The sequence below is a fragment of the Leopardus geoffroyi genome, chromosome A1, assembly GCF_018350155.1.
Source record: "Leopardus geoffroyi isolate Oge1 chromosome A1, O.geoffroyi_Oge1_pat1.0, whole genome shotgun sequence".
Lineage (NCBI taxonomy): Eukaryota > Metazoa > Chordata > Mammalia > Carnivora > Felidae > Leopardus > Leopardus geoffroyi.
The window spans coordinates 124205077-124225538 of record NC_059326.1 but is presented as its reverse complement, the minus strand read 5'-3'; the positions used below and the strand labels follow the sequence as shown (position 1 = coordinate 124225538).

Below are 20462 nucleotides of genomic sequence, written 5' to 3'. Positions count from 1 at the left end.
TTATTAAAAGGGAATGTTTCACAGTATCCCTAACTAGAGAATCATATCCTGAGTCATTAAAATAACATTAACAAAATATACCATAGACTCTCACTATCACAAATATATTTGTACTATATTTTTATTCATTTTTTTCCCTACCATCACTTAATAAACCCCTAGAAAAGGATCCTAAAGTTTAGGTTGGTTAGTTTATTATCATTTTCCCTTTTTTCCTCTCCACGATCATATAGGGCATATAGTGCACAATCCAAAAGTTATAAAAGGGTGTATGTTATAAGGTAAGATCCCCTCCCCAAAACACCTAACATTACTTATTTATTGTATAGCAATCAAGAAGTAGTCCTGTGGTTGGGGCGCCTGGGTGGCGCAGTCGGTTAAGCGTCCGACATCAGCCAGGTCACGATCTCGCGGTCCGTGAGTTCGAGCCCCGCGTAGGCTCTGGGCTGATGGCTCAGAGCCTGGAGCCTGTTTCCGATTCTGTGTCTCCCTCTCTCTCTGCCCCTCCCTCGTTCATGCTCTGTCTCTCTCTGTCCCAAAAATAAATAAACGTTGAAAAAAAAAAAAAAAATTAAAAAAAAAAAAAAAAAAAAAAAATTTTAAAAAAGAAGTAGTCCTGTGGCATAGAGATTTTTCTTTCTGAACATTTTTCATTATAGTTTCACCCTTTAGATGTCAATAGCAACAACTATGGCTTTAAAACCTTCTGTACCACCTATATCCCTTCACTTCCAGGTCTACTAGCAATTTAGATAGGTGAAGTGACAATCTCAAAAGGTAGAATAGTAAACTACCCCTCTCCACTAAGAATTTTCTCTTATTCTCATAAATATGAAAGAAAGCAATCCTGCTGTTGCTGAATTGGGTCCTGAGTTGGGTCCTCAACCAGATTCCTTTGTCTTAGCTGGGAATTCTTTTTTTTTTTTTAATTTAAGTTTATTTATTTATTTAGAGAGAGACAGAGACAGCGCAAGTGGGGGAGAGGCAGAGAGAGAATCCCAAGCAGACTCCACACTGTCAGCACAGAGCCCAATGTGGGGCCCGAACTCACAAAACCGTGAGATCATTACCTGAGCCGAAACCGAGAGTCAGATACTTAACCAACTGAGCCACCCAGGTGCCCCAGGAATTCTTAAACTGGCATCATAGAGGTCTTGAAAACTGGTTGGGTCAGTTTGGGGGGCAGGGGTTGCTGAACTACTTTAAAATGTGGACAAAATATTGTAGTTAGTGCCTGTGTGCATTTTCTGGGGAGATGGTACATAACCTTTGTGAAATCAAACAGATACCCAGAAAATTATGAGCCATTTAGATCAGCATTTCTTCAACTTAATGAATGATGCCTCCAGGTTCTTTTCATGTTAGGAAATCTTTCTGGCCTATAACATTTTTTTTTTATAATTTCTTGTATACTGATGCGTGTGTATCTATTTGAACCCCTTATACTGGCAGTCTTTTCCCCAGCCTCCCTTGTCTGTCTTTCCTCTTTGTTTTGTCCTCTGTAATTACCTCTTTATAATAAGCACATCACAGTTTAGATGTTACTCAGATCCTTTTTTGAAAAATCAGTTGATCCTATAGGAATTTTGAAAACCTAATTACTGGCATTTGATATTTGGTTTTATAAGTTTATTTATTTTGAGGTAGAGCACACACATGCACATATAAGCAGGGGAGGGGTAGTGAGAGAGGGAGAGAGAGAATCCCTAGCAGCCTCCGTACTGTCAGCACAGAGCCAGACGTTGGACTTGATCTCATGAACCCGTGAGATCATGACCTGAGCCGAAATCAAGAATCAGGTGCTCAAACGACTGAGCCACCCACGCGCCCTGATCCTGTAAAGTGCTTTTTCATTTTTCACATGTTTGGTGATTATCACAACAGTACTCTGAATTCATTTTTATTATACCCTGTTAACAGTCATCCCACCGTAAGATAATAAACTTAGCCCATATTTATTCAATTTATTATTTTTTGTATTCTCATATATGTACATTTAGGGTTTTTTTTTCTTAACGTGTATTTATTTTTGAGAGAGAGAGAGAGGGAGAGAATGTGATTGGTGGGGGGAGGGTGCAGAGAGGGAGACAAAGAATCCAAAGACTTGTGCTGTCTATGAAAAGTCCAGCATGAGGCTTAAACCCATGACCTGAGTAGAAGTCAGAGTCTCAACCGACTGAGGCACCCAGGTGCCCCACATTTAGGGGTTTAAAGTGTATATTTAAATACGGTTTTTCGGTTTAATTTTTAGCAGTAAGAAATGGTGATGCATTTTTGGTATACCTTAGGATATATTTGTAGCTTTACAATTTTAACATAAAAAAAAGCATTCTAATCTATATCATCAAGCTATCTTCCTCTATAAAGGAAGACCCAGGCATGGTGTGCTGCAATGGGAAAAATGCTAGTTTAGGGGTTCCTGGGTGGAGCTGTTGGTTGAGCTTCTGACTCTTGATTTCAGCTCAGGTCGTGATCTCACGGTTCATGGGTTCAAGCCCTGCATCCGGCTCCATGCTAACCACACAGGACCTGCTTGGGATTTTCTCTCCCACTCTCTCTGCCCCTCCCCCATTCTCCCTTTGTCTCTCTTCTCTCTCTCAAAATACATAAACATGTAAAAAAAGATACATCATGTGATTGAATGGCAAGAATAAGAACAAAGTAAGAGAATAAGAGAATAATTTTCAGGATTATATTTTACTGCTATGATAAAAACTTTTATTTTAAAAAGTTTATATCGGGGCGCTTGGGTGGCTCGGTCGGTTAAGCGTCCGACTTCGGCTCAGGTCACGATCTCGCGGTTCGTGAGTTCGAGCCCCGCGTCAGGCTCTGGGCTGATGGCTCAGAGCCTGGAACCTGTTTCAGATTCTGTGTCTCCCTCTCTCTCTGCCCCTCCCCCGTTCATGCTCTGTCTCTCTCTGTCTCAAAAATAAATAAACGTTAAAAAAAAAAAAAAAAAAATGTAAAAAGTTTATATCATTTCTTTAGGACCATCCAAGGCACCAAGTTTCTGGTATAAGATAGAGCCATCCCATACTCACGGCTATAGATCTGTGCAACTCATATGGAAGGTAAAGAAAAAAAATGCATGTTTATATTCTTTTATTGCTTACATAGTACATTTTTATGGCATTATGAGTGTAGTTTTTTTAACTTAGATTTTTATTCATCTTAATATCAGCAAAGCATTTAATAGAAACAGAGTTTTATATATACTACATAAAAGGATCATGAACTGCAGTTCACAGATACTTCACAGTTCTATGAAAGTTTGTAAGAAGGATCCTGTCTGTCCTTGAACTTTCCTGAGTGCCTCATAGAAAATAGTTAATAAAGGTTTTGGGTAATCAAACTGTATGCCAGTAATAGGAATTACACAATGACTGTCAAGTCCATAAGTGTTAAGGTGTACCATACTAAGAAATGGTAGAGAGAAAAGTACTCCAGCATAAGATGATTTAGGGCCAGATAGTCACAGTGCACAATAGTTTACAGAACTAAAAGCTAACAAAATGTTGCTACTTTACTTTCCCTGTTAGTCAAAGTCATGTGTTTACTCATTCACTATATAGTAGTTTTACTTAAGGTTGTGAGTTGAAAATGAGGTTGCCAGTGCCTTTCAGTTAAACATGGAGGTTTGACGTAACAGCAGAATTTGTGAACATGAAAAAAAATGATTAAAGATTTGTTAAATACATTTTTAAAATTATTTTATTATAGACGTTGCCTCCTTTTGAAGCCAATGGAAAAATTTTGGATTATGAAGTGACTCTCATAAGATGGAAATCACGTTTACAGAATTATACAGTGAATGACACAAAATGGACAGTAAACCTCACAAATGATCGTTACATAGCAACTCTGACAGCAAGAAATCTGGTTGGCAAATCAGATGCAGCTGTTTTAACTATCCCTGCCTATAACTTTCAAGGTTTGTGTCTGTGAGATGGGAAAAGTGGTTCATAATACATATACATAATACATATTCTAATACCTAATACATAATAATTCTGAGACTGCCTCTTCAGTATCGATTATAATAGTTTTAGAAATCAGTCAGCAATGAAATAATTCATTCCATTATCATGTGGCTCACTTAAACTTTGAAGTAAACTACTTATTTATTTACTCATTTTCTAATTACCTCGTTTTCTTAAATATTATTTAAAAGCTTTGGGAGCCGTATATGAATATGACTTAAATATATTGTTTATGGCTTTCAAAGAAGAAAATATTTCCATTTACATACACAAAACATTTGAAGAATTTGGGGAAAGGAAGAATTTTAGTTTCAAAATAAATTTACTGTCTATTTGTAAATTATAATAAAGTGTTTTTTTAATGGAAATATATATTAATATTATATACTACAAAAACTGATAGCAAGTTTGGAAATGTAAAACATTAAAATTTGAAATTTTTTAATGTTCATTTATCACACCAGTTTTCAAATTTTGTTTTAAAGCTACTCGCCCGGTCACGGATCTTAAAGCATTTCCCAAAGATAATATGCTTTGGGTAGAATGGACTGCTCCAAATGAATCTGTAAACAAGTATATACTTGAGTGGTGTGTATTATCAGATAAATCGCCGTGCATCCCAGACTGGCAACAAGAAGATGGCACTGTACACCGCACCTTTCTAAGAGGTATTCCTAGCTAGAAAAAACTTAAGTTGAAATCCTTTGTGTAACTCTTCAGACAGATTTTTCTTTTACATATTTTTGTCTGTTTTACAGATATTGTGGTCTATTGAAGAGTTTCAGTTTATTATAGTTAAAAGTTACATATAGTTTTCTTGATGTGTGACTCTCATCAAGTCACATTTAATCTCACTGAATGAACTACAGGATCTGTTTATGGACAAAGCAGAGTTAATAGTATCTTCTGTTTATGGTTCAGTGTTTTGATCATCAAAGGAGCACTAACAAAACTGTAAAGTAAAAGACAAATCTAAGATAATCTGATCGCTGCTGGTAATTAGTTGAATGGTTCTTTACCTGATTTAACTTCCTCATCCTTCAGTGAGAAGATATTTTCCTATAGCATATGAATGACTTGTTAACCTCTTAAAGTTGTTGAATAGGGGAAGCAGAACTAGAATTCAGATTTCCTTACATCTTTTAACTGGAAGTTCTAATGATACCGTAGAGCTCCAAAGTGGTAGATTTCTCTGCATTTTAAGGTACAACTTTTTATGTGGCTTTGAAGAGAACAACTTTAAAGACAAAACACTCAGCTTTTATGTGTTTTATTTAGTAAAGAAGGATAACCGTTAGAATTCAATTATGAATAATATGATTGCTGAAAGAAAAGTTCTAAGCAAAGACATATCTGCCATAAAATTTTGTGAGCTTTATTTATGAAATAGGCTGTTTGGCCCTCATTAACCTATCATTTAAAAAAACAATAGGGGCACTTGGGTGGCTCACTCAGTTAAACATCTGACTCATGGTTTCAGCTCAGGTCATGATCTCACTGTTTCCTGAGTTTGAGCCCTGCATTGGGCTCTGTGCTGACAATGCAGAGCCTGCTTGGAATTATCTCTCTCCCTCTCTATGCCCCTCCCACCTCACGCTGTTTTCTTTCTCTCTCAAAAATACATAAATAAACTTAAAAAAAAAAAAGTTTTAATAAATTTGGTTGTCTAGTCTGCTAGCCTTATCAAATTAAAAGAAAGGTGGAGCTAGAGAGAAGACACTTTGGTAGTAACTGGACAATAGAAATGTTTTTAATAAAGCCTCGCATAATCTCTAGAGACCTTCAGGTTGCACAGGTAGATCCAGTGGCTCAGTAGTCCTGATAACATCACTGTATTACAAAAGAGTCTAAAAATTCTTTATCTTCTTGATAATATTGAGTCATCAAGAAAAAGTAAAATTATTCTGTTTAAGAAAGCAAAGGAGCTGTCGTATATAACTTTGTGAATTAAGTTAAGGAAATAAAAGTTCTTGTTGAAAGTATAAACTTTGGTATAACAAATACCTTATTTTCTGTTGTGAGCAGATAAAGTGGCTGTATAAAAAAGATTTAATATGGAGAGATTATAAATAAAAGAGGTATTCAAGATGGCTTTTTAATATTACTTTCTTAGCCTAAATGTCCATCAACTAATGAATAGATAAAGAAATTGTGGTTTATATACACAATGGAGTACTATGTGGCAATGAGAAAGAATGAAATATGGCCCTTTGTAGCAACGTGGATGGAACTGGAGAGTGTGATGCTAAGTGAAATAAGCCATACAGAGAAAGACAGATACCATATGTTTTCACTCTTATGTGGATCCTGAGAAACTTAAAAGAAACCCATGGGGGAGGGGAAGGAAAAAAAAAAAAAAAAAAAAAGAGGTTAGAGTGGGAGAGAGCCAAAGCATAAGAGACTCCTAAAAACTGAGAACAAACTGAGGGTTGATGGGGGGTGGGAGCGAGGGGAGGGTAGGTGATGGGTATCGAAGAGGGCATCTTTTGGGATGAGCACTGAGTGTTGTATGGAAACCAATTTGACAATAAATTTCATATAGTAAATAAAAAAAAAATAATATTACTTTCTGGGGGAAATGGCACTAATTCTTTTTTTCCCTGGTTTGACAAACCAGGGCCATTAATGCTTTCCCTGGCTCTTATAAATGGGTCATTAGGCAGTTCTCAGAGAATTAGTTAAGATGTACAATGTCAAACTATAAGACCAATGATAATTTGAGATCAGAGTTTTATAAGTCCTGAATATAAATATAATAAGTACTTTTACTAACAATATATTTTTTAATCTGTATTGGCAATAAAAGTAAGCTTTTACTTTAATGAAAAGCTTGATTCAATTAAGCTTGAATCCAGTACACAAAAGGCAATGCTTGCTTAAAAAGCTGTAGTTTTAAAAGAAAAGAAAGTTCAATAGTCATGAAATTTATAATGTAAAGTTAATAATGGAATGTAGACTTTTTTGTTATGTGGGGAAAAATGCTTACTCTCCCATTATTTCTTTAGGGAACCTAGCAGAGAGCAAATGTTATTTGATAACAGTTACTCCAATATATACTGATGGACCAGGAAGCCCTGAGTCTATAAAGGCATACCTTAAACAAGCTCGTAAGTCCAAATTCATTTTCTTTGAAATATGTTGAGTTTTGTATTAACAAAGACATTTTTTTCTTTTTAAAATAAGGGTATGTCTCATAATGTTCAAATAATATAATTAAATTTTAGTAAATCCTAATGACTTACTAAATCATAGTCATTTTTAGTTATCAAATACTTTTATTCTGTTTTAGCACCTTCCAAAGGACCTACTGTTCGGACGAAAAAAGTGGGGAAAAATGAAGCTGTCTTAGAGTGGGACCAACTTCCTGTTGATGTTCAGAACGGATTTATCCGAAATTATACTATATTTTATAGAACCATCATTGGAAATGAAACTGGTAATAAATTCTATCAGTTATTAAGAATCATTGGTTTTTTTCTTAAGCTTTTAAATGTTGTCTCACCTTTTTATGTTATACATCTTAAGTGTAGTATATAATTCTCAGAAAAGAGACACCTGAGAATATGCCTATTAAAAAAGTACTGTGGAAAAAAAAATACTGTGTTGTGCTTATAGAAGAATATTCTGGCAGAGATAAGAAAATTATTTTCTGGAAAATATGTTCCTTTTTAATACTTTTGCAGTGTCAAAAGCCAAATCAAGCAGAAACATTGAGTAGTTAAATAAAGCAGACTTATTGATTTCTTCCAGCTGTGAATGTGGATTCCTCCCACACAGAATATACACTGTCCTCTTTGACCAGTGACACCTTGTACATGGTACGAATGGCAGCATACACAGACGAAGGTGGAAAGGATGGCCCAGAATTCACTTTTACTACACCGAAGTTTGGTAAGAAATAATGACATTTGCTCTTTTCTTCTTCTTTTTTTTAATCGGACTAAATATGGACTTAGTTAATAAGCTAAAATTTTGTTAAAAGTGCATCTTTGGATCCATAGAAATGAATTGTTGGTATTGTATTGTTTATCTGATTTGGATTGTTTCTTTAAACTATCAAAACTCAGCTCTGTTATTAACTGCTTCTGACTGATTTCGTCTGTACTCTATAAATGCCAAAAGAATTTGTGTATCTTTCTAAATGGGTTCATCTTTTCACTGGCAGAAGTCAAATGTGGTCTCTTACCTTCTTGTCTTACTCCTTCTTTTGTAGGCAGGTTATTGGAAAGACTAGTTCACCTTCTCGAGCTCCACTTCCCTTCCTCCAGCTTAGTCTTTAACCCACTGAAATCAGGCTTCCAACCCACCAATCCACTGAAACCTCCCTAATGTCACTCAGGGAAGGCCTTTTAGTTATCATATCCAGTACATGCTTTTTAGTCTCCTTATTTTTTTTTTTTTTTTTTAATTTTTTTTTCAACGTTTATTTATTTTTGGGACAGAGAGAGACAGAGCATGAACGGGGGAAGGGCAGAGAGAGAGGGAGACACAGAATCGGAAACAGGCTCCAGGCTCTGAGCCATCAGCCCAGAGCCCGACGCGGGGCTCGAACTCACGGACCGCGAGATCGTGACCTGGCTGAAGTCGGACGCTTAACCGACTGCGCCACCCAGGCGCCCCAGTCTCCTTATTTTTATACTTCTCAGCATTTGACTCGGCTTCTCCATCCTTGAAACTGCCTCTTCCATTGGTTCTTCTCACGTGTGTGTGTGTGTGTGTGTGTGTGTGTGTGTGTATAATAACAACACTCTCCTGAGTCTTCTCCCTTTCTCATACTTCCTTCTTGATCTCTTTTTCTTTTTTTCACTTTTTTAAAAAATGGTTTGTATTTTCCATATCACTCTTCTCAGCCCTGTATTTTGTCTGCCTATTTAAACTCTCTGTCCGTGACTTCAGTCATCCTCTTTCCCAAATACATTTCTCTTTGTTCCCTGCCACAGCCATCCAACTCTTTGCCAAACCCACAAATTTAGATAAGGATGTGATAAATTTTTTTGTTTTCATGAGTCTTTTTTTGCTTACATGAGCCAAGTGTAAAATCCTATTGATCATGCCTTCTAATTACTGCTTTTGCATGCCCTTTTGTAATCTCTTTCTTTGGTCATATGCTTCTCATTATTTTCTCCATCTTTTCCCAATGTGTAGCCCTACATTAAGTCCTCACTTTTTCTAGTTCCTCTGACCTCCCTAAAGCATTCTTAAGCTGCATTCTTTCTTGTTCTTCCTACATTTTGAATCATAATAGAAATTACCTTATTTTATCATTTATTTATAACCCCCACCCCCCAGGTACCAACACAGTGAATGCTAAATAGTAAGCTATATTCCTTGTTATTGAATGATGGGTGAATGAGAAAATGAATGAGTGACTATCTAAAATAGATAGTAAAAGATCCCGAACTTTGCTGTGATTGCTAAAAATGAATATAGTTTTTGGAATAAGATTTTGTGGTGACATGTTAGTAAAATAAATATCTAACAAGTAATACTTGAAATTGATCTTTAGAAAAAAATAAACCTTTAAAATATTCAACTAATGAAAGTGATATTCATTTTAAGAGTAGATTGTGTACTATATAGGCCTTTAGACTATACAGTACAGAGCAGAAGAAAAACCACTCCTAATCCCTCATGCAGAATAATCTCTTAACATATTTGTATATCCTTCTATTATTTTCTATACATACATTTTTCCCCCCAAATTAGATCATACTTGTTAGGATTACTTAATTATCTGCTTTTTTCACTGATCTGTGTATTGTTTTATGTACATATTATGGCTTCTTCATATGGCATGGGCCTTGCTCCCAAAGGACTTTATTTGAAGAAATACAACATAAGTAAAGTAATTAAATGGAAAGGCATTTGGGCCATGTAGACAGTAAATAGAGTAGGAATTTAAAGATAATTTATAGGGGGGAATTTCATCTTCATAGATTATATAGAGGAGTCAGTACTTGAGTCCCCAAAAGTTAGGATGTGGATAAAAAGGAAGAAGAAGGCATCTTAGGACAGATAAGCAAAGGCCCAAGACTTGAAAACATAGTAAGTTTGGCAACAGTAATAACAGGGTCTGCCTGAATTTGATTTGGCACCTATATGAAAACCTCAGTGTTCAAGAGTGAATATTTGCCAGCCTCCAGTTTATTTCCGAGCATTGATCTGATTTACTGATTTCTATTAGGCTTTGTAGAATATAAAGTTACTTGTAAAGGGATATATGTGGTGCAAAGATTAGACTGAGTAAATAGTTTATAACTGCAGTATTACTTTTATAAATTTTTCCCATAAAAGACTACTTCTACTTATAAGGAGGCTGGAGGAGTTAAGTAGAGACAGCCATAAGGTAAATCATTAAAAAATATCTCCAATATAAACTGTCCAATTAGTGATTCATTTGCTCAAGTAAGCCCTCTTTTAAATGCAGGTTGGGAATTATTTAGAAATCTTAGGCTTGTTGATTTTAGGTGATAATATTCCTATTTCTGCCACTCCTTGTACTTAAGATTCTTACAGATTCTTAGCTGTATATCAGATATGCTATCTTTTTGAAAATCTATTAAAAATTTTGCTTGAACCTTTTATTTTTATTCCTTATACAGGATTCCATATTTCCACTTGTGCCCAGCACTCACAGATCGCAAAGATAAGCATTTGTTAAGATTCTGCTGGGTGCAGATCATAAATGTAATAAATGGTTAGGTTTGAAATTTCTAACTTATTGGATAGATTATCTGTCCAGAAAACTGAACTAGTCATTTTATTCCCCTAACCAACATAGAGTTTATGCTTTCTCTGTGGCCAGGTTACTGTGTCAGGTATAAGCAGCTAGGATATGATTTACCAAGGGGCGCAGGGGTGGCAGAAAACAATCTTTTAAGTTTGAAAAGGCTATAAAAACGGGATGGTATTTCATCTTTTCAACAGCCATTTGGTTGGGAAGTTTCATTATTTCTCTTAGCACATGAGTTGACATTTATTTTACTTCTTACCCCTGATTTTTAGCTCAAGGAGAAATTGAAGCCATAGTTGTTCCTGTTTGCCTAGCATTTCTATTGACAACCCTTTTGGGAGTATTGTTCTGCTTTAATAAGCGAGACCTGTAAGTACCCCTATTTGTGTTTTTGCAGTTCTTCCCTCCAGGTTTATTGAGCTATAATTTACATGCAGTGAAATTCATTCATTTTAAGTGTATGGTTTGATGAATTTTAATAGCTGCATACGGATATATAACTACCACCACAATCAAGTTAGATACTATTTCTATTACCCTAAAAAGTTTCCTCATTCTATTTTATCGTCTCTCCTCTCCCTCAACCCCTGGCCCCAAGGTAATCACTGATATGCTTTCTGTGACTGTAGTTTTGCCTTTTCTGAGATTTCATATAAATAGATAATATGTAGTCTTTTTATAGGATGTCTTTCATTTAGCATGTTTTTGAGACTCATCCATGTTGCATATACTAATATTTTTCTATCTATTGAATAGTAGTCTGCAGTGTAGATACATCAAAATTTGTTCATCTGTCATGGAAATTCAGGTTGTGTCTTTAATTTGGGGCTATTATGAATAATGTTGCCATGAACATTCATCTACAGATCTTTGTGTAGGTATATGTTATCATTTATCTTGTGTAAGTACATACCTAGTATTGGTATTGCTGGGTAACATAGGAAGCACATATATAACTTCATAAGAAACTGTTTTTCAAAGCAGGTGTACCATCATGTATTCTCCCCAGCACCGTGAGAGTTCCAGTTGTTACATGGCACTGTTACTTGGCACTGTCAGGGTTTTTATTTTAGCCCCTTGTTATCAGTGTGTAATTTTATCTCACTGTGGTTTTAATTTTTATTTCCCTAGTAAATAGTAATGGATCCTTCCATGTGCCATTTATCTATATTCTTTTGTGATAGATGTTCTGAAATCTTTTGCCCGTTTTTAAATTGAGTTGTTTGCTGTAATATTGAGCTGTAAGAGTTCTTTATATATTCTAGTGACAAAATTTTTGTCAAATATGTTGTGGAAAGTCTGGTCTTGTGGCTTTGGCTTCTTGTTTTCTTCACTGTGACTTTAGAAAATGCACGTTATTAATTTTGATGAGGTGCATGTTATCAGTTTGTGATTCTTGCCTAAGTCATTGTCACAATTGTGTTCTCCTTTATTTTCCTCTGTAACTTAATCATTTTAGCTCTATGTCTATGATCTATTCAGAATTAATTTTTGTGCATGGTGTGAGGTCAGGGAATTTTTTTTTCCATAGATAACTAGTTGTTCGAGCATTATTTACTGAAAATACTTTTTTTCCCATTGTATTGCCTAGATATCTTTGTCAAAATCAATTGTCCATGTAAGTCTGGATTTATTTGTGGACTCTCAATTCTGTTCTATATGTCTATTCATGCCAGCACCACACAGTCTTGATTTTTATAGCTCTGTAAGTTTTGAGAGCAGTTAGAATTCTTTTAATAAGTTGTTTTTCAAAATTATTTTGACTAGGTTATTTGGTAAGCTGATATTATTTATATGAAAAGGAGAGTCTTTTTTAAAAAACTGAGTACGGTGCTAATTGAGATTTTATCGACTCAATAAAATTAGGGCAAAAAATACAATCTGAACATGAGTTCACAACATTTATGCCACATGGGTCAGTCCATGAACATGTTAATCTCTTTTGTTTTTAAGTTTATTTATTTATTTTGAGGGGGGAAGGGGCCGAAAGAGGGAGAGAGAGAATCTTAAGCAGGCTCCATCCTGTCAGCATGGAGCCCTGTGTAGGGCTCAAACTCACAACTCCGTGATCATGACCTGAGCTGAAATCAAAAGTCAGATGATGCTTAACCAGCTGAGCCACCCAGTCACCCTTGTTAATTTCTCTTTGTCTAGGTTTTCTTTTTCTTTTGCACTGTTATATGGTTTTCAGTGGGTAGGCCTTGTACTATGTTAAATTTATTCCTAAATGTTTTTTATACAATTGTAAATGGCATTGTTAGAAATTTTTATTTTCTAATTGTTCATTGCTAGAAATAGAAATGCAATTAATTTTGTTTTAATATAATGACCTTGTATACTCAGACCTTGGTAAGTTCATTTACTCTAGTACCTTTTTGGGTCCCTAAGTATTTTCCACATACATAGTCATACTGCTTAGTAAAGATGGTTATTCTGATGTTTATCCTTTCAGTTATTTTTCTTACTATAGTGGTTAAGTAGTAACTTTGCATTATTCCCAATTTTAAGGGAGAAAGCATTCAGTCTCTGACCATTGCATGTGATGTTGATTTTAAGTTGAGGAAGTTCTCTTATATTTTTTTCCTGAGAGTTTTTGTCATGATTGGGTCAATTTTGTCAGATGCTTTTTTGTCATCTGTTGAGATGATCATACGATTTTTCTCTTTCCTACATGTATATGGTGAATTTTATTCATTGGTTTTTTTCCACATGTTAAACTGTCCTTGCATTTCTTAGACTGTCTGGATTCAGTATGTTAATTTTTGCATTTATGCTTCATGAGTGATATGGGTTCTTTTTGGTGGTGTGTTCATTTACTTTTGAAATCAAGGGGATACTGATTACCTCATAAAATGAATGATCTCCTCAAATTAATGGGGACACCTTACCTTCTCTATTTTCTAGGAGAGTTTATATAGTATTCATAGTATTTCTATTGAAGTGTTTGCTAGAATTCACAAAGCCAGTTTGAGCCTGAGATTTTCTTTGTGGGAAAAATGTAAATTTAAAAATTCAGTTTCATGTGGTGCCTGGGTGGCTTAGTCAGTTAAGCTTCTGACTTTGGCTTAGGTCGTGATCTCAAGGCTCGTGGATTCAAGCCCCTCCCTCATTGGGCTCTGTGCTGATAGCTGAGAGCCTGGAGACTGTTTCAGATTCTGTGGCTCCCTCTCTCTGCCCCTACCCTGCTCGCTCTCTCTCTCTCTCTCAAAAATAAACATTAAAAAAATTTTAACTCAATTTCTTTATGTAAAACAACTGAAATTTTTTTAAGTCTGTTTCATGGAATTCATCCATTAGTTGGTCTTTTGTTTAGGTTGTTAACTTCATTATTTTTTACATTACATGTAGATTTTATAGTTGTTTGCACAGGAGAGTCAGTCTGTTAGGATCTTATTACTCCGTTTTGTTTTTGTATTTGAACTTACTCTCAAGATGACTCACTTCCTGTATACTTATACACACTTAGGGACCTCTAACTTTGGACTAGGAACATACTGAGGTAAATATTCTTGTGAAAAAATCAAATTTATCATATTTTACTTGGTGGCTATGTGAAAATGTGTTATGTGGTTTTAGTTGGAAATTGAACGTATTTGCTTCTTTTGTTGTTGGGAGGAGGGGTGTACTTTAAGGTTTTGTGACTTTATTCCACTTTTTGATTGGTTTCTATTGTAGAATTTTATTTCAGTTTTTTAAATTGAATGCTGATTACTAGCCTTAGTAGTAGTTTTTCATTATGACTAGATTAAGCTCATGTTTGGAATTAGGGACTGTTCATTATGTATTACATGTGGTTCCACAGATACTTTATTTCTTTTTCTCTCCAGAATTAAAAAACATATCTGGCCTAATGTTCCAGATCCTTCAAAAAGTCATATTGCCCAGTGGTCACCTCATACACCTCCTAGGGTAAGATAAAGTGTTTCTGACTTGTTTATACATGGACATTTCAGGGTATTTTTATAGAGTTGAACCAAATGATAAGACCAAATTGAAAAGTAAATGATAAAATATTATCATAGCATATTCTTATATTCCTTATTCTATTCAGTAAACATGAAAAATACTTCATTGAACTTGCAAATTGAAAACTTAATATGTAAATACTCCTATATGGTAAATGTTGTAAGGCAAGCATTTTGTATTGGATATTAAAATCAAATTTAACAGTCTACCAGTTTCATACTGTTGCAGTGATTTCTAGAAACCTAGACTAAATTCTTTGAACTTTCATGTTTTCTACTTTTTAGTCAATCCTCAACTCTGTAGTCTAGTAATGAAATACTGTATATACACCAGTAGCTTATCAAAATTTAACAGTTGATTGGGAATTCTGAGGAAGTCCACTCTGATTCATACTTCTTAGAATCATTTCACAGTATCTGTAGTTGAGCTAGTTGACAGTGCTTAGTGATACAGATTATGTCCGCACCAAATTACTGAGAAGTTTCAGAGATGCATTTCTCTGTGGCTTTAACTAGAATTTGCCATATATATTTCATAGTTTCTAAATGAACCTTTGCCATAGGTAATAATAAATTTTTTTCTTTCTTTCTTAGCATAATTTTAATTCAAAAGATCAGATTTACTCAGATGGCAATTTCACTGATGTAAGTGTCGTGGAGATAGAAGCAGCAAATGACAAAAAGCCTTTTCCAGAAGATCTGAAATCACTGGACTTATTCAAGAAGGAAAAAATCAGTACTGAAGGACACAGCAGTGGTATTGGAGGTTCATCGTGCATGTCCTCCTCTAGGCCAAGCATTTCTAGCAGTGATGAAAATGAGTCTGCCCAGAACACTTCAGGCACCGTCCAGTATTCCACAGTGGTGCACAGTGGCTACAGACACCAGGTTCCATCGGTCCAAGTCTTCTCAAGATCCGAGTCCACCCAGCCCTTGTTAGATTCTGAAGAGCGGCCAGAAGATCTACAGCTGGTAGATAACACAGATAGCAGTGTTGGCAATTTGCCCAGGCAACAGTATTTCAAACAAAACTGCAGTCAGCGTGAAACCAGTCCAGATATTTCACATTTTGAAAGGTCAAAGCAAGTTTCGTCAGTCAATGAAGAAGATTTTGTTAGACTCAAACAGCAGATTTCAGATATTTCACAGTCCTGTGGATCTGGGCAAATGAAAATGTTTCAAGAAATTTCTGTAGCAGATGCTTTTGGTCTACATACTGAGGGACAGGTAGAGAGATTTGAAACAGTTGGGATGGAGGCTGCAGTTGATGAAGGAATGTCTAAAAGCTACTTACCACAAACTGTCAGACGAGGTGGCTACATGCCTCAGTGAAAGACTGGTTCCTGTTAAAACTTCACCAGTACCTGTAAACTAAAGCTAACTTTAACTGTTATTTCAGAGAAAAATAATCTTCGCTCACTGAAGATGATCATTTGCCCTTAAGGACAACAGTAAACTGTCCTCCCACATGGGCTGTTTCCCTTCCGGAATATCTGGGATTCTACTTTCAAGCACTACATAAACTGACTTCATCCTCTGAATAGCTGAATGATTTTGTGCTGTTTCAGGATGTTTGCACTGAAGAAAAACAGAAAGCTTGTCTGAAATTTATAGATGGTCTTTAAATAATAAGCAGTGATGTATTTAGCACAGCTCTACTGATTTTAATGAGAATAGTCACCAAATAAAGTGGCTGAGATGGACTTAAGATAAAAAAATTAGATGAGCAAGATCTAGACCCTCTACTTTAGCTGACAGCGTAAGGAGAGTATTAGGTAGCATAACTGTATGAACCCAGTTTTTGTTGTCTGACCAAAAGCAAAAAAAACAGTGGGTTGAATTACAATCTTGCCAACATGAAATATTAGACATTCTCTTCTGTTGGTGTAATGATGCCAGCTACTAGATAAATGGAATTCTAGAGTTTTAATTTTGCAGATTAAAAAATATATTTTTGAACATTTATAAGTAAATTTTCAAAAATTTGCTTTATGTTGTTATTCACAATCTGTTTGAAGATCCATTTCACAAATTCAGCAGTTAAGAGTGCCCAGTTAAAAAACTAGCAATGAATGCCAAAGTATCTTAACCATTTTAAAAATTCTTTGCCATTTATAGACTTGCCATTTTTCTGTATATATAAACATTGACCCTTTTTGTTAAAACTTTAGAGAATTGGTTGATGAAGCACTTTATACAATATATCTTCAACTTAAAATGTGTTTTAATATGCTTTGTTTTTAAGTAGGCCAAGATTGGAAGGTTTTTTTTTTCTAGATGTTCGAAGCAAACTGAGAACATATGGGCACTACTTACCAAAATAAAACCCTATCCAAAAATGTACATATTGATGTTAGTTAATAGCACAGGGAACACCCTGTTGTGGAGGCACTTAATGATGAGATAGTATTTTAACACCTGCTAGGTCTGAGGTAGGTGGAACTTAGTTCCGCGTTGTGATTTAAAGAGACTTTAAACCTCTTCCCACAAGTTCTCTTCTTCCCAGAGAGAAGTGAGCCAGGGCTCCAGAGTTTAGCACTAACCACACTTTCACATTTATGCCCTACCCTACCCACCACATTTGATAGGAGGCAAGGGCTAAAGACAGGGGCTAAGTGAAAATTTTTGATACGTCATTAGTAGTTGACTAGTGTTATCAAGTAGTTTTGCAGAAAGTATGTTACAGTTTTTTGTCATATTTAAGTCACAAAAACCAGGCCCACTTAAAATGGTTTATAGAGGTTATTCAAGAATAAAAGGCTAAAAGAAGTTGCTCTACATTTACAGTTGAAATCTAATTCTGCTCATTATATATGATTCTGTACATATTAGACTTCCTGTTAACATTTTATACTTTGTATTCTTGCTTGATGTGTTTCAGAGTTCTTTCATACACAGGGTCTTTGTGATACAGGGCAGGTGCAACATGAGATTGGTAGAAAGACAGGATGAGAAGTAGATGAGGAAGACTGGGCACAGAGAAATCTACAGAGAAGTCACACTATAAGATAATGTCACCGCCACCATTTAAGTTGGTCAAAGCCTGATCCAAATCAGGATTAGATTTATCTTGCTAAGAATCTGTCAAGAAGTTTTTATCAGTTATATTTTTCATTTCCTCCAAGTAAGTAGTCATGTTATTGGCATCATGTTCAGCTATAACTTTCCTCATGATAAACAGCAGTGTTACAAAGAATTCGAGTGTGAAGTTTGTACATGGGGAGCAGTTAGAATATGCAGACTCCTAATCTAAGGGGGAGGAGAATGAAGTCATTTAAGAAAGAACATTATATAAGCAACCCTATTGGTGGAAAACTTGTATAGAAAATGGTACCCTGAGTGAATGCCCCCCAGCTGCAAGAGCACTTTACACATACTAGATTGTTACTATACAGATAATCCAATCAGAAAATGTAGATTGGATTACCAGTATGTGATGTACATCTTTTGCCCAGATAAAGACAAGCATTCATGAAACTTGTTTCAAGAACAAAATTACCTTCCTGAGCCATGTCTTAGGATAATTTGTTTTGAGGCATGTAAATTGTATTTTAGGTAAGCAGAGAAGTGGATCTGGTTTATGTGAAAATTAGTCTATATATAAGCAGTGGATGGGTTACTCAGATGTTTATTATCCCAAAATTTCCTTTAAAGTAACACTGGCACATCAGAAAAAAAGCCTCTCTGTAGACAAAACTAATACACTGCTTCTGATGTGCTCATACAGGATTAAAAAATAAGCATATATGCCACATGTATTGTTATAATTTGACTATTAGTTACTGGTATGTTGGTACCCTACTTCAAGCCAGCACTGATCAGTCACGACACTCAAGAACATACTGTGTAAGTAGAAGCAGAGTAAAAAGCAAAACCATTCATATATTCTGTGTTCACATCTACCTAGCTGTTCATTTAATTGCAACTTTACACATGAAGTTACCTGGTCTTCCTAGCTTACTGTGAAGTTAAAGGTTAATGAAGTAGAAATATACTTGTAAAACATTAATTTATGAAAGCTCAATCCTTAAAGTAGAACAGCTAAAATAGCTTTGTAAGTAAAAGTCAAATTTTTAAAAATGGTTAGTTTCCATCCACATAGTTAACTAATTAAAATCATGACCAATGTAGAAGTAGAATAATCCTGTTGTACAATTCCCTAAAATATTTCTTTTAACTGGCACATATTGACCAAGCATAAATCAAGTGGAGGAGCTCTTCCTCCATTCTGTTATATTCCACGTCATTCTCCTATGTTTGGTTTAAGAGCAAATTTTTAAACCATACACTTCTGTTGTTTTGTTGAAATGGGTAAAATGTCAATATAATAAGCTACATAAAAATTTTAAAGTTCAGTTGTTAAAAATTACTGGGATAGCTTTCTGTTGCAGGTCGTGTTCAATTCTACTGCCCAAGATTGCTTTAAAAAAAAATTATTGCACTTTTCTATAAAATGAGAATATGGAGCCATAAAATGGCAAGCTATTTATGTTTAACCTAAAATTGGTCATGGTCGGGATGCCTGGCTGGCTCAGAAAAGCATGTGACTCTTGATCTTGGGGTTATAGGTTCAAGCAAGCCCTATGCTGAGAGAAGACATAACTAAAAAAAAAAAAAAAAAAAAAAAAAAACTTTGAAATCCATGACAATGACCCAATTTTATTTTTAAAAGAAGGTATAAAGTAGCAACTGGTCTTTGACAGCAGTTCCTTTTCAGAATATTTATAAACAGAATTCGGATGCAAGTCAAAACAACTTTCTAGAGCCAAATGTACTGTCTTTTGGATTAATCTTTTTTTTTGTATGTGCTACTATTATGCAGTAATGTGATATTCTACTATACATTTCGTTAAAAAGAAAAAGAAGACCACCTGGGACGAGCTCTTGTGTTGTCCATTTGTTCCTAAATTTTTAAGAGCTTTTTGCCATCAGTAGCTCCTTCAGGTGGGCTAGTTTAACTTCATTACCAAGTGCTTTAAAGTTAATGATGAAAAGGCATTGAAGACCATGGAGAGAAATGTTCTACATCTTTTATCCCTTAAAGACCAGTTTTGTCTGAATGGTAACTACATGTTTCAAGTGGTGTAACATGAATACCAAAATGTGATGTCAGATGGTTACTTTAAAGGCAGTTATTTGAAAATTGTTTAGTCTTAACATGTTTATTGAATATACTCTAAATAAGTGTGCAATTTGCTAGTACTACAATACAGTGATTAGCATTAGGTATGTATCCTCTTTATATCTTAGCTATGTCCCTTTTACTTGTAAGTGCAATCCTCTCAAGTTCACTTGCTCTTTTACCCCTACGTAGTCTACCTTCGTGTAGAAGGCTTGTCTAGAGAGAGTAAGTATTTTTACCTCTACAGTGAATTGCATGTGCTAATTGTTACCATAGCTATCGGTCTTATGTTGACATAACTCTAAATGTTATTGTAAACGTTGCCTATGTATCCGCTCTAATCCTTTAAGTAAATTTAAGAAATAAATTCTTGTTTAATTTTTTTTTCTGTGTATGATCACTACAATTGGATGTCATTACACATAATGTTTGAGATACCAGTATTTGTCACTACTGCTCTAGGGTCTTAGTGTAAACTAGATGCCTTCAGAGGGTTCTGTGGCTTTTTAAATGTTCATTTAGCATAATGGAATAGGTTTTAGAAGAAAATTGATACACTGTCTTGGTCTTAGTAACAAAGTATGGACTGAGAGATTGTAAATTTGGAAAACTGGTAAATGAATTTTCCAAGATGAGTTCTGGAATCCCAATATCCTGCCACC

At 35.1% G+C, this 20462-nt stretch overlaps 1 protein-coding gene across 2 annotated transcripts in view; it reads left to right on the top strand.

Moving 5' to 3' along the window:
- The window catches only part of IL6ST (interleukin 6 cytokine family signal transducer), a 38956-nt gene extending 18772 nt beyond the window's left edge, over positions 1–20184 (top strand). For both annotated transcript variants that reach the window (XM_045493556.1, XM_045493546.1), the window contains exons 9-17: positions 2989–3071; positions 3721–3931; positions 4466–4648; positions 6986–7087; positions 7270–7416; positions 7731–7871; positions 10986–11082; positions 14541–14622; positions 15273–20184. In XM_045493556.1, the coding sequence (XP_045349512.1) occupies positions 2989–3071; positions 3721–3931; positions 4466–4648; positions 6986–7087; positions 7270–7416; positions 7731–7871; positions 10986–11082; positions 14541–14622; positions 15273–16010 (1784 nt within the window). In that variant the 3' untranslated portion in view covers positions 16011–20184. The remainder of the gene's footprint in view (positions 1–2988; positions 3072–3720; positions 3932–4465; positions 4649–6985; positions 7088–7269; positions 7417–7730; positions 7872–10985; positions 11083–14540; positions 14623–15272) is intronic.
- Positions 20185–20462: the final 278 nt, after the last annotated feature.